Source organism: Meriones unguiculatus, chromosome 1, assembly GCF_030254825.1.
Source record: "Meriones unguiculatus strain TT.TT164.6M chromosome 1, Bangor_MerUng_6.1, whole genome shotgun sequence".
Classification (NCBI taxonomy): domain Eukaryota; kingdom Metazoa; phylum Chordata; class Mammalia; order Rodentia; family Muridae; genus Meriones; species Meriones unguiculatus.
The window spans coordinates 104,418,567-104,435,414 of NC_083349.1; the positions used below are offsets into that span (position 1 = coordinate 104,418,567).

Sequence of the window (16,848 nt, forward strand, 5' to 3'; positions counted from 1 at the left end):
GATGGCTCCAAGATTAAGAGAACTAGCTGCTCTTCCAGAGAACCTGGGTTTTGACACCCATATGGTATCTAAGAACCTTCTGGTCTCTGCTGTAAATGTTTTTATTTCCTCAGCTGAGGGAATGAGTTGAGAGCCATATCCAAGCTTTATGAATACATGGCTTGGGCTGAGCCCAAAGTGTTTCTAACTATCCCTAGGCCTAGGCCTGGAAGCTTCTAGCCTTCAAACAACCTAATCTTCAAGTCCGGACAATGAAGGCTTCAGCTTCCAACCTCCTCTGCTAACCTAGGCCTACAATGTTCCCGAAACATACTGCTGAATAAATTCATCCTTTCTAGTTCTTTCTGAACTCTGGCTGGCTGGTTCAGCTCAGCTATTCTAGCTCAACTCCTCTCCAAGCTGAATGATTCAAATTGGCTTCTCTCAGCTTCTCACTGAATTGCTCTGCTTGGAAAAATTGCCTCTGAACCCCACGAACTGAAATGCACCAAACGCTACTGAAGTGTCCTGTAGTGGCTGCACAAACTCTATAGTATTCTTGTACTGTATTTCCTCTTCTCCACTCTCTCTGTCTGCACTGCTCTTAAGTAGTTTCTCTTTCTTTGGGCATATCCTATCTCTGACTCATTCTGTCAAATATTTCTCTGATTCATCACTTTGTCTACCCCTCAACTAGAGGTCATTGTCTGAGATCAAAGGTGTGTACTAACAGTGTGTATTCCAGCCAGGGGGATTAAAGGTATGCCAAATCCATTAGGGCCAGAGGGATTATAGTAGTGTATTCCAGCCAAAGGGTTAAAGGTGTATACTAAGGGTGTGTCTATATTCCAGCTAGATCCCACAGACCTAGGCATTTGAATGTGATCCCTTGCCAGAGAAGCCATGGTGTAGCACTAAAATTCCTCTGCACTCTGCAGGTGCCAGGCATGCACATGGTGCACACTCACATACGCAGCATGTGAAATCCTGAGTAAATGTGTATTGCTTGGCATGGCCATGGCCATGTCAGGGACCTTCCCCATTTGAGGGCCTTCCCATTTGAGGCTTAGGGAAATAGCAAGGCCAAGTGAAGGTCAGGGAAAAACAAACCTCCAGGTGAGGCTCACGGAAATGGCAAGGCCTTCCCTGGTCCATGTGGAGACATTGATACTGTGTACAGAAAAAGTCCACAGTGGCTTTCTCCCACAGCCACGTTTACAGCCTGAAGACTGCTCCTGTCCAGAGACTATTCCCACCAATATTAACTGTCTTTGTTCAGCTGCATGCAATAATCCCGACTCTTTGCTCAGCTGCACATAATAAACACACTAAACGTCTAAGGTGCTGCAGCTTCTCCATCAGAACCCCCAGCTTTTCTCTACTTGCATGTGTACCCCCATCTCAGGATCCAACGTACTAGTCATGCACACAGTGGAGATACGAGTGCAGACAAAACAACCACATCAAAGTCAGTCATTTCTTTCTTGGTTTTTGAAGACAGTTTCTCTGTATAGCCTTAGCATTCTGGAACCCACTCTGTAGACCAGAAAGGCCTCAAACTCTGGGGATCCATCTGCCTCTGCCTCGTGACTGATGAGATTAAAGGTGTGTACCACCATGCCCAGCCACAAAAAAAAAGCTTTATTGGGACACAACTCAACCCATCTCTTAACAGATTGTGGCTGCTCTCAAAGTACCTACAGTAGAGCTAGGCAGTCACCATGAAGAGTACACACTCCACAGCTGACAGCCTCCACCCAAACCTGAGACTGCCAGTGTGCCAGTCCTAGGGCCTATCAGCTTTCTGTGTGTTTCTCCTCCCTGCTGTATATGAGACCTAAAGAAACCACACACAAAAAATACTCAACAAATTCTCTACTACATTCAACACAAAAACCCATAAGCAAAAAATAAAAAAATAAAAACCCAGAAGCTGGTAATTCAGATCCCTTCAATTCTCACTGATACTATCTATCATTAGCTCAAATTTGTAACAGACCATGATCGGTGCTTCTAAAGCTTTACTTAAGAGTCAAAGAATGAACACTTACACACACAGAGACATACACTTACACACAGAAAATCTATTATAGAGGCTCAATACAATCTCATCCTATACAAGATTACCCTCACAAAAAAATATTTTTTTTTCCTAATTTTTGTGAGACTTTTAAATTCTCAAAGAGGATATAGAAAACCAACTATACTGAGACACAGGAGGCATCAGTCTGCTGTTAAGAGGCACAAAAGGGACCCTTGTAGAACGCTCACAGAGCCTTCCATGGCCTTACCTGCAGAGCTGTTAGCTTATGTCTGATGGTCACCAGGATAATGCGTGCTAGTAACAGCAGTATGGGCTTTGAAGTCAGGCTGTAGACCGATTCGCCATCTAGAAGGAGTAGACCCGTAATAGCAGCATCTAGTCCTTTGACCTGAAAAAGGTGTGTACGGTTACACAACTTAAGAAAACATTAAGTTATATGTCATAATAACATACAAATATTTCAACTAATATTTGAATATTTCAGCTTGGAAATGAGAACCTTCATTAATTACACAGACGATAGGAGTGTAATTGTTTTTGCCACATGAAGCCTACCAGCTATGTGCAGTTTGCCCTTGTGATTGTATGTGTTACTCAGGTGACTCTTCTTAACCCTCAAAGCATAAATTGTCTGATGATTTAAATAAAGTTGACTAATGCATAACAGCGTCTCATTATCGGCTCCACTCTCCCAAGTCCCACCACCTCTACAACAATAAATAGCTGTATGCATGTTAGGTGCAGGGCCTCCTCCATAATTGGTCAAAGGAAAAAAAATTATGATTAGATCTTAAGGTCAAAGGTTGATGGCAACTAAACAACATAGTAAAACCCTTTGTGAAGGAAAGGAAGGAAGGAAGGAAGGAAGGAAGGAAGGAAGGAAGGAAGGGAGAACTTGAAAAAATGCTGGCAGTGAGTGAGCATTATCACTTCACATTTCCTACAGAACCCCACTTCGATAAGAGGTAACGCTTTGCCGGGTACATGGTGCATGCATTTAACCCCAGCACTCGGGAGGCAGAAGCAGGCACAGCCCTGTGAGTTTGAGGCTAGCCTGGTCTATAGAGTGAGTTGAAAACAGCTAGGGCTACACAATAAAAAAGCCTGTCTCAAAACAAGAAGTAATCCTACAAGAACAGCATAATATATACAGGACATATTTGTATTTCACTTAGGATTCATTCCATGGTAAAGGTAATCATGAAGCTCATCCCACTTCATAATTTCCATCAATGAAGATTACCAACCAGGTCCTTTTCAGCAAACAATGGGCAGACGAAAGGCTGCAGCAACAGAAGGCTCCCCAAAGAGGAAGGCTTGGGGCTGAGGACCCTGAGACAGGAGGACCCAACTTCCAGGTAAGTCATTTTAATCAACTCAATGACCTCCAGTGAAAATGAGGTCCAGTCAAAGACTGACTCAACAAATAGGTGAAAACGGCTAAAGAGATGGCTCAGCAGTTAAGAGCACTTGTTTCTGCAGAGGACCTGAGCTTGGTTCCCAGCAACCAGACCATGTCTCACAGGCATCTATCCAAGGAATTCAGCAACCTCCCCTGACTTTCATACAGCACAAACACGGTACACATGCACACATGCACACACACACACCCTCATTCACATACACAAACAAACACATATACAAAGTTGTTTTTCAAAAAGTAACAAGGCCAAGTGTAGTAGCACACACCTTTAATTCCAGCACCTGGGAAGAAAAGACAGGATGATCTCTATCAGCCTTGTCTAACAGTGAGTTCCAGGCCAGCCATGACTATATAGTGAGAGCCTGCCTCAGTCTCAAAAAAACGAACAGGAAGAGGAGAAGAGTAGATCATTTCAAACATATCATTGAATAAGAGAAGTCAAAAAATAATCCACATACTTTACTTATCCATTTACTTATGGGCCCGAACCAGGCAACACTAAACAGTATGTTTCCTAAGGAGTCTCTCACAGCCACTATGAAGAAAAGCACGGAAAGAGCAACAAAAAACTGTTGAGAGTGCTTCAGGAAAGCAGGGAGTCAGGAGATGCTACTGGGATGCGATGCAGTGTCTTCTAATGCAGGCTGCCCAGACTTCTTAAGATGAAAGCACAAGAAAAGGACTGGGCGTTAAACTCAATGGTAGAGAACTTGCCCAACATGCTGAGCCATGAGTTCAATTCCCAGTATCACCAAAATAGAAAAGAAGATACAACTGTGTATAGATCTCAAATAGGGGAGACTGAAAACCCACAAGAAAAGAGTTGAAGGGACCTTACCAGCCCCAGGCCCATATAACCACTGAATGAAGAGAGGGGTCAAGATCTAGGGAAAGCCATCATAAGCTCTGCTCTATGACAGGAATCACGTCTACTTTCTCAACAAGGCGCCAAGTGTAAAGCAGACATTCTTTGTGTGGTGTATGCATGCAAATGTGCATGCCTGTGATATACACATATTATGATGTGTGTGTGTATATCTGTGTGAATTGATGAAAATGATATGACATCCATGTAGAGGTCAGAAGACCAATGAACAAGCATTCTTAGTAGTTTGGGCAAACCACAATGTCATCTCTTTCCTACCTAATTTTTGTTGTTTTTGGCTTTTGGAGACAGGGTTTCTCTGTGTTCTAGAACTGGTCGTTCTAGAACTCACACTGTAGACCAGGCTGGCCTGGAGCTCAGAGATCCACCTGCCTCTGCCTCTGCCTCCAAGTGCTGGTATTAAAGAGGTACACCACCACCCAGCTGTTAACTCCAATTTACAAACACTTGTTTAACAAGAATCATACAAAAAAAAAGTATCTAACATTTTCAAGAACCATACTTCACTGTACTGCTCAAGAAGAACAGACGGCAAGAAGTCCTGAGGGTGCAAGTCCACCGGAGGTCCAGTCCAGTTACTCTGAACAAACAGCTGCAAGCTGCCCACACCAAGCAGGAACACCAGCTGCTGTCTGCAAACAAGAACGGTAAGCGTCTTAGTTAAGGTCTATATTGTTATGACTACAAAACAGAACACACCAACACCGAAAGCCAGCTGGGGAGGAAACGGTTTTTCAGCTTACAACCCTCAGATCACACGTCACCAGTGACCTAAAGCAAGACAGGAATCTAAAGCAAGGCCAGAAGCTGAAGGTAGAAACTAAAGCAGAGACCGTGGAGGAATGAGGCTCACGGGCTTTTGTCCAAGGCTCTCCTCAGCCTGCTTTCTACTACTACTCAGAACTATCCACACACGGGTGGCACTGCCCATGGTAAGCTGGGGCCTCCAGTATCAATCACTGATCAAGAAAATGCCCTGCAGACTTGCTCAGGCCAATCTTGCTGAGATGTTTTCTCAATTAAGATTTCCCTGTCTCCACATAAGTCTAGGTTTGTGTCAGGTTGACAGAAAGCAACCAGCACAAAAAATAAACAACAATAGACCACCATCACCATATGCCTTTCTGCATGCTACTTAATTTCAGTTTGACTGAGGAAAAAATAAGCAAACAATAGTTGAGACAATCCTAATGTTGTACAATTTATTTTTGCAATGTCCAATAAATCCATTAGCCACATGTGACTTTTAAACTGAATTTAATCTAGGGCTGAGATGGCTCAGTGGTTAAAAGCACTGACTGCCCTTCCAAAGGACCCAGATTTTATTTCAAGCACCCACATGGCTGCTGTCTATTTCCAGGGATCTGCTGCCCTCTTCTGACCTCCATATGCACTGCATGCATATGGTGCATTGATAGAGGCAAAATACCCATACGTATAAAATAAAAATAAATAATCTTCAAAAACATTAAGTTAACATAAATTTAAGTCTAGTGTGCAGGCATCCTACTGGAAGAAAGGTAAGCTGAGGGTTCCATTATAAACATACGAAGTTCTCTGATCTCTTCAGAGATAATAATCTGAAACATAGTAAATATAAATACAAGCATCTCCCAGTAACCTAGAGATAGCACGATGATTCAAGGTATGTTTACACATTAAAGAAAATAAACTACCCGCTTTGGTGTATATGATTTCATCCCTGCCCTTGAGAGGCAGAGCAGCAAGTAGATCTCCGTGAATTTGAAGCCAGCCTGGCCTACATAGTGAGTTCCAGGACAAGGCTACTTAGCAAGAGTCTGTAGAGCCTCTCAAAACAAAACAAAAAGCAAGAGACATAAAAGGAGCCGAGTTGATGGCTAACACTCATCAGACCTAAGCTTTGGGAAGTTTAGCAGTGACAAGTATGTGTCATTCTCATATACAAAGCTCATTCTGCTCCTACACCACTTTCCTTTTTCGTTCTGGAAGACCTTCTCATCCAGAGACTTACGGAGATTACTCGGCACATCTGAGTCCAGGCTTCTTACCTACTGCTAAATAGTGGGGCCTTATGGTGTCAAGGTACCATGAAAGTATTCAAATTCTATTCATTTATTTATTTGACACATATGAGTGTTTGCCTGGATGTACATATGTATACACTACGTGTGCGCCTGGTGCTCATGGGTGTCAGGAGGTGTTGGAGCTCCTGGAACTAGATGTTGTAGGGCTGTGAACTACCAAGTGGATGATGGGAATAGAACACGGGTCCTCTGAAATAACAGTAAGTGCTCTCAAACACTGAACCATCTCTCCAGCCCCCCATTTAAAAAAATGTGCTCCTCTGTGGAAATTTAAATAAAATTCTACCTTTCAATTTCTTCCAAATCTGTAGAGCAATCCAGGAAATTTACTATCTGCTTCTCCAGGTAGCTGTCAATCTTTTCTTCAGTCGTCATTGTTGAATTTAAAATATTTTGTGTCACTGAATGTAAGAACATGGCCTCATAGCTCCCTTCCAAGAGCATGTCTAAGAAAACTTCAATATCTGTAATATAAAAAGTGAGTCCGGTAAGGCAACAGAATTTTTAAGTGTAGATGATAATCCATTATATAAATATCTTCATATGCAAAAAGGTATAACCTTGGCTGCACATTAATCACAAAGCATTGAGCAAACTCTTCTCATCCTACTGGCAACACCCCTCCTAGAACTACAGGATACCTACAACGACTATGAGCAGCAAGGTGGAGGCCTCACCCAGAGATAATAACAACAACAGGTGTATTGCCGTTCGGCATATTACCCTTCTTCCGGAAATTTACAAAGATTCCAACTGGCATAGAAAGGTTTCTATTCCACAAGTCCTACTTGAGGTCTGCCTCAACCGTGATTTTTTTTTTTTTTTTTCCTGCTAAACTCTCTTTTACTTGCCAGTCCTAAAAATTTTTAAATCAGCTCAAGTCTGTCTTTCGGGAACTTTTCCCAGACCACCACATCTCGGGCCATCAAGCAAAACTTCCTCTCTCTTGACACCTATATATCCGGGGCTGGCATCCCTTGTCCTCACAGCTCATCTGACTCCCTAAAGGTGCGCCTCTCTCCTACCTGAGCCAGAGATGCCCTCCTGCTTCCATAACAGCCGCTCCGCCTCCGTGGGGAAGCCCCTCAGAAGCGCCAGCTCCGGAATCCACATCACCTCCGGCATCGCTGCAACCGAAACGAGGCGCCACGAGGGTCGCACGGAGAGGAGGAAAGCGGAAGGAGGAGCGTCCAAAGTCGCGGGCGTCTAACGGCCACGGTACCCTAAAGACACCCACAGGACTGGAGTCCCATGTGAAGAGACTGGTACATGGGGGCAGCCATGACAGCAGCGCACGGCACCCTGGGAAAACATACTCGCGCTATTCGGCTTCCTCCTAGGTGACCAACCAGAGACTCAGTTGTAAGCATGCGCAGTAGATCGCGGCTGGCGGCATGGGCGGGGTCGAGGTTGTGGTATAGTATCTCCGGACCTCAGTAGCTAAGGGCTGTTGCTAGGGAAGACAGAGGCTTACTTGGAAGCAAATTCTGCGTGAAAACACTCGACCACCTGAGGAAAAACCAAGTCCTTGGAGGTTAATGCACAGAGCCTTTTCTCCCAACAGATGGACGCAGGCTCTAGAAGTTACTGACCTCTTCAAATGGAGCCCCAAGCTAGAACTTCCTTCCTTGGCATAGGTTTTCCTGTGGATGATTGAAAAACCCAGAAAACCAAGCTGGAAGTGTAATCTCAGCACCGAGGAGATTGGGGCGGAAGGGTGGCTGCACCTTCGAAGACAGCCTGAGCTTCACCCTGAGTCCCAAGCTAGCCTCAGCTAAGACTGTGGGGGCCGCCGGGAGAGATGGCTTAACAGAGGACAAAGCACCCACATAAGATGGCTCATAATCACCTGTAACTCCAGAAGATCGGGTGCCCTTCTCTGGCTTTCCAGGCACCATGCTTGCCTGGTGGTACACTTACATACCTGCAGGCAAACATTCATACACATGAAAATTAAAGGCAGTGTTGGTGCATGCCTTTAATGCCAGCACTCGAGACTACTCAGAGGTAGGAAGATCTCTGTGAGTTCGAGGCCAGCCTGGTCTACAGAGTTAGTTCCAGGACAGCCAAGGCTACATAGAGAGACCTTGACTTGAAAACAACAATAATAATAGTGATGAAAATTTTCTTTAAAGAGATGAAAAACAGGTCTGGTTTTGATACAGCTTGGAAATTTTTGAAAGTCAGTCGGTAGATCCTAGAATACTTAAGGTGAAGTAGAAGGAACCTGCAAGGAAATAGATCTTCCCGCCAGCATGGCAGCTGCTGAGCACAAAGTTTGCTGTTTGCCTCTTCTTTTTATTTTTCTTTCTTTTAAGTAGAATAAATGTTCTGTTTTTCACTGTGCTTCACTGAGGAGAAACACCAGCAGCCAAATGCAGCCCAAGGTAGAACTGAGACAGAACAAGGACCTTCACCTGACATTGTAATAACTCTGCCCTGTGCTTCCAGGAATTTCTAATTAGAAGAAACATTTAGTCTTTTGACCAAGATCCAGGAATAGATATGGGTGTGTTACCATATTACATGAGACAACATTGTTACCCTGAAAGAAGGGATTCAGATAGTAATTTTGTGGTAAGTATCACCATGTCACTTTTGCTGGCCTGGAACCTGTTATGTAGACCCGCTGGCCTCAAACTAACAGAGGTCTGCCTGTTGGAGTTCTGAGATGGAAAAGTGGATCCTCTTCAAAAGTGTCATCATAACTTTTTTTTGTTTTGTTTTGTTTTGTTTGTTTGGTTGGTTGGTTGGTTCTTTTCAAGATAAGGTTTCTCTGTATAGCCCTGGCTGTCCTGGAACTCATTCTGTAGACCAGGCTGGCCTTGAATTCACAGAGATCCTCCTGCCTCTGCCTCCCGAGTGCTGGGATCACAGGTGTGTGCCACCATCATCAATGTTGTTGTTAGCATTGAACACACACAGAGCAGAGGGCAACTTACAGGGGTCAGATCTCCTTCCACCGTATGCATCCCAGAGACCGAACTCAGGCTGCCAGGCTTGCCCCGGCCACATTTACCTAACGCAGAGTCATCCCTCTGGACCTTGATAATACTTTATGAAAAAAAAGTTATCTATGTATATGTGTGTCTGTGTGTCTCCATGTGTATGCTGGTGTCTGTGAAGACCAAAAGAGGACACTAGGGCCTATAAAGCTGGAGTCACAGGCCTATAAAGCTGCCCACTGTAGGAACTGAACTCAAGTCCTCTAGAAGAGCAACAAGTACTTTTGAGGACTGGGCCTTCTCTCCGATGCCTTCATAATGTGTTTTCAGCTGGCTCAAAGATAGCACATTTTAAAGGTGGGACATTAAATCAGACATCACTCATTTTACCTTAATGTCACATTTCATGTTGGACTTCATAAAAGACCCAATAGGCTTCTCAGTTGTGTGTGAAAAATCAATAGATTCAAATAGAGTAACAGTGGTTGCTGTATCCTCTCACTTCCTCATGGTGAAGTGTTGCAGGATATTTGATCCCATTGGGAGCCCAACATTGTAAGCTGTAAAACCCTATTTCTTGTTTGGTGTTGTTGAGGCCTATTATACACCTATAATCCGAGAACCTTCTGTTTATTGTAAACAGGTGATTATGGTGTGGTTCACCCAGCCCTAGCACACACTTTTAATTCAAGAGCTTTCTGTACACAGGATTTAATAAAGTTAACCCTAGGTCAAGAGGCAGAGCAAGAAACAGGCTGGCAGGTATTAATGAAGAGGAGGGACTTTGAGTTGGGGGGTTTTTTAAGTAGTGTGGAGAAGAAGAGGGGACTTTTGAGCTTTGGCTCTTTGGGGCTTTAGCTATCTAGCTTTCTGGCCTAGCAATCTTTAAGCCTTGCATATTTGGGACCTTTTGCTCCTGGGCTGTCAGCTGAGCTAGTGAGCCTTTTGGGTTTTTTCCATTCCAACCTGAGATGAGAATAAAGGTCAGCTGGGGGCCTTCTCTGATTCTCTGAGCAAGTAGGCTTTTCACGCCAGCATCTGGCTCCTGAGTCTTCAATGGGAAAATAGAACTGCTGGGATTTTCCTTTATTAAAACGACAGCAAAGGAATCACCACTTCCCTTAATCCCAGCCCTCCCCAGGGGTATTAATCACTATCATCAATGATTAAGTTCTTTGGGGCCTTTGCTATTACAACTTGGGGGAAATCATGTGCCAAAAATGATTACAATTTTTTTGTCTTTTTGCAGTACTGAGGGTTAAACTCAGGGCCTTTCTCATACTGGGCAAGTGCTCTACCACTGAGCTACATCCCTAGCCCTAAAAATGATAATCCGCAAATAATAACAGTGATCAGAGTATTGCTTAGTGGTAGAGGGCATGTCCAGCATAAGGAAAGATCTAGGTCTAACCTTCAGCACCAATATATGTACAGAAATATATATTCCCTTGTGGTGTGGCAGAAATGGGAATCAAACCATATGCTGAGTTTAACTCTTTGCCACATCATCAAGCAAAAATAGTGCTACAGCTGCACTGGGACTGATCCCACCTGGGTGTTCCCAGAGTCCCTCTCCTCGGTGAAACTAAGACTCTTCATGCCAACTCCAAGAAGCCAAAACAAACTGGTACGTAGGACAATTTGGCCATTCCAAGACTGTGACAGCCCAACGGCCCACTTCCTCCTGTGAAGATTACAAACCCTGTAACCATTTCTGCCAAAGTCTCTAAGGAAAATGTCCCTATGATACAAGCCAAAAATAAGCAGAGCGGCCATCAAAAAAGCATTTCATCACTTTGGCTGATACAGTGAATAGGACAGACTAGCCCTGGGGACATTCAAAAAGTTTAAGTTCCCTAACGCAAGGGTTTATGGGTAAGAGACTAATGAGTAGCATATGGATAGTAAATAGCCTTCATTCTCCTTTGGGCTAACAAGGAAGGGATCTGGGATGTTGCTAACATTTCATGCTGTGTCTAAATTTATACCACATAGCAGATTGGCCGTGTAAAGTAGACACAGCACATCACCGTATCTTCTTTTCTTCATTAAACCTTCATGTTCCCAATGTATCTTCCTCCTGGTCGCTCAAGATTTTTCTAAATACGTTGGTTTGTTTTACATTCATTTGATGTCTGCTGTCAAGAACCTTCAGTCCCTCCGAATAACAACTGTCGTGACAGATGAGTCAAATGACTGGAGACAAAGCCAGATTACTTGAGCTACTTAACACATACATTGGAAATCAGCTCTCATAGGCAAAAAAACAAAAACAAACCAAAAAAACCATATCTAAGGTAGAATCAATCACATGTCTACCAAACACTGACTGTCTTACAGCTTCTAATGCATTTTTAGCGATTATGGTTAGGGAGCTGGAGAGATGACTCAGCAGTTAAGACACACACTGCCCTTGCAGAGGACCTGAGTTCTGTTCCCAGCACCCACACCGGGCTGTTCATAACTGTCTCTAACTCCAGCTCCAGAGAGTCTGACACCCTCTTCCAGGCTCTGTGGGCCCCTACACTTATGTGTTGCACATACACATACTCAGGTGCACAGACATACACATGACTAAAAATACAAAACTAAAATCTTGCCTTCTCAGTTGTGAGCCTTAGCCTTTAGTGGCTGAGTCATCTGTCCATCACAAAGATAAAATCTAAAAACCAAGATAAACAAACACTCAGATCATCTTGGGGAAGACCCCATTGATCTCTCTGAAACTTTGTGACAAGCAGCCATCAGAACAGGTTTTTAAACTGTTTAGTCCGTGAGTGATTGCCAGAAGTGAACGTGTTTTGAAGCACATTGCTTAAAATCCAGGACAGACTCCCTTGGCTATAAGTGGCCCTGCATGCCAGCCAATCACCCACAATGTCACCTAAGGAAATCCCTCTTACAGATAACGTTGAATGCTTATGCCTCTAAATCAACCAGTACTTGAACTCCAAACCTTCCATGTGATTAACGTAATGTTGCACAAGAAGAGATTGCAAAAGACCTGAGTAAGTGATAAATTCAGTTGTTTTGTTTTTTTTTTTTGTTTTGTTTTGTTTTTTCAGGTACTAAATAGGGGCCTTGTCATCCTTAGGCAATATATCAGACAGAATCAGGCAGGGCCACGTGACGAAGCGCTCTGCAATGCGTCACTGTTTCCTGTTTTTGTGCTGAGGGAGGAGGAGTTTGATATACTCAGGGGGGCCCACAAAGAGGCCTGGGGTCTCTGCAAGATTTTGACACGAGTGTTTCCAGGCTTTGCACCTGTTCTTGTTCTGCCCAGTCCATGAACCCCAAAAGACCAGGAATAAACAGACTCCGCTGTAAATACATGAGGTTCTTTTTATTGTAAATTACAAATTACAAGCTGCAGCTCGGGCTCACACCCCCCACCGCCGAAGTGGTGGGAGCCGAGAGCGCCGTGCTCAGGCTAGTTGGGTGATTTAAAGATTCTGGTCCCTCCCAGCATGCCCAAGGCAGGGGTGATTCCTGCCTGGCAAGCATCTATTGGTCAAAATGCTACATTTTGAATTGATTGGCTATAGGAAAGTCCCCAGACCAATGACCTGGTGTTCCTCCCTAGGGGGATGGGCCAGTTTCCTAACCACTGTATCTCTAGTGGGTGGGGAAAGAATGCAGTAAGGCGGGTTCTTCCCCTCAGGGCATTCCTGGACTTCTCCACCCACCTAGTTCAGGCCTTAAATAATAATAGCTGATTTTTAATCTTTTGGTCTCTCATTCTCAGTCCAAAGGGGGAATGTTTCCATTTCCATGGCTGTAACTAGCAAATGTGAAGAGAAGAGGGAATTGCTGTTTGAAAGTGTACTAAACGGCTTCAGCATAAAAGGTAAGAGAAATACCCAAGTAATGAAATTCAGCTGTGGCTGATCTCACTCCAAGAATAGAAGTCTTAGTGATGTTAGTGCTCCCCACTGAAAATGTCATTTAGTGCTATAATCCTGAGAACTTATTCTAAAAGCAAAGAAAAGAATGATTCCCTGCTAAATAAGCAAATGAACAACAGAGCTGGTAACCAAATGTATCAGTAGGACACTAAACCTACATTCTTTCTAACCTGGGTATCAGTATTCCTCAAATCCCAGAGATCATTAGCACCAGAATAACCATAAGTAGGGCATGGGAGGGCTGGCCAACGGAATAGTCACTCAGGATGTTGAGGTAGGAGCATTACTCCAAGCCCTAGAATTCAAGACCACATGGGCAACAAAGATGAATAAGTCAGGGGAAGGACGTTATGAGGTCCCATGGTCCCTGAGGATCTATAGGCAATGAAGATTGCTGGAAAGGGAGAGACATTTCCTCAATGATGCAGCCACAGGTAAATTTACCCAGACTTTTATAATCAAACACAATTAAACTCACTGGGACATGAGTGCGAAAAACAAGAAAGAAGATAGATGGTGGTGGAACACAAATTTTAATCCCTGCAGAAGAAGGCAGGTCTCTGAGTTTGAGGCCAGCCTGGGCTATACATTACAAGCATACTAATGTGGCTCATGCCCAAGGGTACACATCTGTCCAACTTGTACCCAAAGCTAAGCAGGGTTTCAGAGTTGCTCAACAACAAAAAACCTCTCCTTTAAATTTTTATTTCCTTTCACTTGTCTACTTTTCCATTAAATAGAAAGCAATCATTTTTTCAAAGTCTGTTGAAACATGCTGTAAAGAAGAATGCAGGGGGCTGGAGAGATGGCTCAGTGGTTAAGAGCACTGTCTGCTCTTCCAGAGGTCCTGAGTTCAATTCCCAGCAACCACATGGTGGCTTACAACCATCTATACCCTCAACTGCTCTCTTCTAGTATGCAGGTGCACATGCAGATAGAGCACTAATGTAAATGCATAAAATAAATAAATAAATAAAATCTTAAAAAAAAAAAAAGAAGAATGCAGGTCACATAAAGAATAAAAACTTCACTTTCTCATATATGATTGAATTGTTAAGTGTTTGACCAGAGGGGACTTTGAAACTTGACTATTGCAGTTTGAGAGATGGCTCAGTATCTGACTGATATTGCAAAGGACCAGGATTCAATTCCCAGAACCCACATGGGCTCACAACCATGTGTAACTCCAGTTTCAGGGGATCCAATGCCCTCTTTTGGATTCTGCGAGCACTGCATGCACAAGATGCACAGTATTTTTTTTTTAATTAAAGCACGTATACAGGTGAAACTTGACTATGCCTGATCTGAATAAGCAGCCAGCTATCCAAAGAAGGACTATCAGATATTTCAATGTCTATTTAAAGCGCCCCCTCTTACCCCCCCCCCCCAAATCTTCATTTTAGCCCCGGCTGTCCTGGAACTCATTATATAGACCAGACTGGGCTTGACCTCAGACATATACCGGCCTCTACATCCCCAGTGCTGGGATTAAAGGCATGCACCACCACTGCCTGGTTTAGAAGCACATGGTTGAGTCAGAAAATTTCCCCTACTCCTGAGAAGTTAGTGTGGTCAGGATTCTAAGGATCAGTGTATTGTGTTGTGTCTGTCCTCCCAACCCTCCCGCCACAACCTCTACCCCATCACTACCACGGAAGCCTAAACTTCATTATTTGAACGGTTCCAGTTTAATTAGGGGCAAGAAAGACAAAACATGCCTCCCCCCCTTCAGGCTATTTCTAAACATAGATGATGCAGGATCATGGAGCTACAGGGGTTGACCAACAAGGAAATTCACAGATGCCCTGATGTCAACAGTTCCTGTTTTCCTATTATCCAGGACCTGGTATTAGAGTGTCAGTTCACCCATTCTATGCCTTCCCAACATCCTACAGTGTCTTAGTTTCATTTCCTGCTGCTGAGACAAAACAGGCTTACAAAAGCAATTTAAGGGAGAAAGGGTTGGTTGGCTGACGACTCCAGGTTATCACTGTGGGAAGTCAAGGCAATAGGAAGTTGAAGCACACAGGCACGTTACCTCCGTAGCTGGGAGCACTGAACCACCTGAAAACTTGGTGCTGCTCACTGGGCCTTGGGGGTGGGGTTGCCACCCCCAGTAGGCAGGTCTTTCCACCGCCATTAACATAATCAAGATAATCCTTGAAGGCAAGAGACCTGGGGTCAACCAGAACTAAACAATCCTAAACTGAGCCTCCCTTCCCAGGGATGCTAGATTGTGTCAAACTGACAATTAAAGCCAACCATCATGGGCTGGAGAGATGGCTTAGTGTTTAAGAGCACTGTCAGCTCTTCCTAAATGGACCTGGGTTCAATTCCCTGTTTCCACATGGCAGCTCACAACTGTCTATAACTCCTGTTCCAGGGAATCTGACCCCCTCACACATGCAGACAAAACACCAATGTACATAAAATAAAAATAAATATAAAAAAAAAAACAACCATCACATATGGTTTCACTAAAAACTTTGTTCAGCTGCTTCAGAAGAGGTAGAAGAAACACAGCTTAAAATGGGATTTTTCGTTGGAGCACCAGCTGCTGAATAATGACAAGACCACATTTATTTATTTATTTATCTATTTATTTATTTATTATAAAAGCTTAGCCTTAGTTTTGGCTTGTCCCCCAACTCGCTCTTAACTTGAACTGTCGAGTTTATATTAATCTGTGTTCTGCCATGTGGTTCATTATCTTTCAGTCTGTTAGTCCCAGCATCTGTTTTCTTCTTCCCTCTGTGGCTGGGGACGCTCCCCATGCCTGATTCTTTCCCAGAGTTCCTATCTCTGCCCAGGAATCCTGCCTTTGCTATTAACTGTTTGTTCAGCTCTTTATTAAACCAATCATCAGAAAGTGGTGGAGAGAGTGTTTACAAACTATGATGCAGCCAAAGAATAACAGTACCAAAGTCTGACCTGTCCTCAGCTCTCTGTGGTACTGAAATAAGCATTTGACTAATACAAGGACAATCTTCACATAGTGCACAAAACCATCATCCCAACAACAGCTGATGAAGATTTCAGCGAATCTTGTAAGAGCATAATGGTACATTTCATCAAAAACGTCAGAGCATAATGGTTCATCCCAGCTGTTTCAAAAAGGCGGTGTGAAGGGAGAGTTCCCATGGAATAAAGGGATGGGACTGTAGGTACGAACCCACATCCTATCTGCCTAGCTTCCTTTTTTTCTGAGGGCTGTCAGTCACACTATCAGGGGGCTCAAGTGATAATGAGCCCTTATCAAGGAGCTGGGAGAGAGGCCAGGACAAAGATGCCAAGAATTGCTAACAGTTACCGGCCAGGTGTTGGGAGGTTTCTTTGAGGCGGAAGAGCCTATGGCTTCCCAATGTAGGCAGAGGTCAGATTTTCTAGAGCTGCAATTTCTCCTAGCTGCAGACAGCATGCTTTGCCATGAACGTTGTGTCTCAGAGCCTCAGCTGGGCTCAGAGAGAAATTGCCAGCAAGTGGAACATTCCTGAGAAAGCTGGTTAAACCAGCTCCCCAGTAAATGGTGGATTTTAATGGACTGCCCCTGCCCCTTTTCCTTAGACTGTGAGATTCTGGACGAAGCAGCGTCGTGACATT

The 16,848-nt window shown here is 43.9% G+C and overlaps 1 protein-coding gene across 1 annotated transcript in view; it reads right to left on the bottom strand.

The window, feature by feature from the left end:
* The window catches only part of Ttc27 (tetratricopeptide repeat domain 27), a 125,391-nt gene extending 117,678 nt beyond the window's left edge, over nucleotides 1-7,713 (bottom strand). The window contains exons 1-4 of the mRNA XM_021652589.2: nucleotides 7,424-7,713; nucleotides 6,685-6,862; nucleotides 4,835-4,964; nucleotides 2,271-2,411 (exon numbers count right to left, since the gene is read on the bottom strand). Coding sequence (XP_021508264.1) covers nucleotides 2,271-2,411; nucleotides 4,835-4,964; nucleotides 6,685-6,862; nucleotides 7,424-7,523 — 549 coding nt within the window. The 5' untranslated portion in view covers nucleotides 7,524-7,713. The remainder of the gene's footprint in view (nucleotides 1-2,270; nucleotides 2,412-4,834; nucleotides 4,965-6,684; nucleotides 6,863-7,423) is intronic.
* Nucleotides 7,714-16,848: the final 9,135 nt, after the last annotated feature.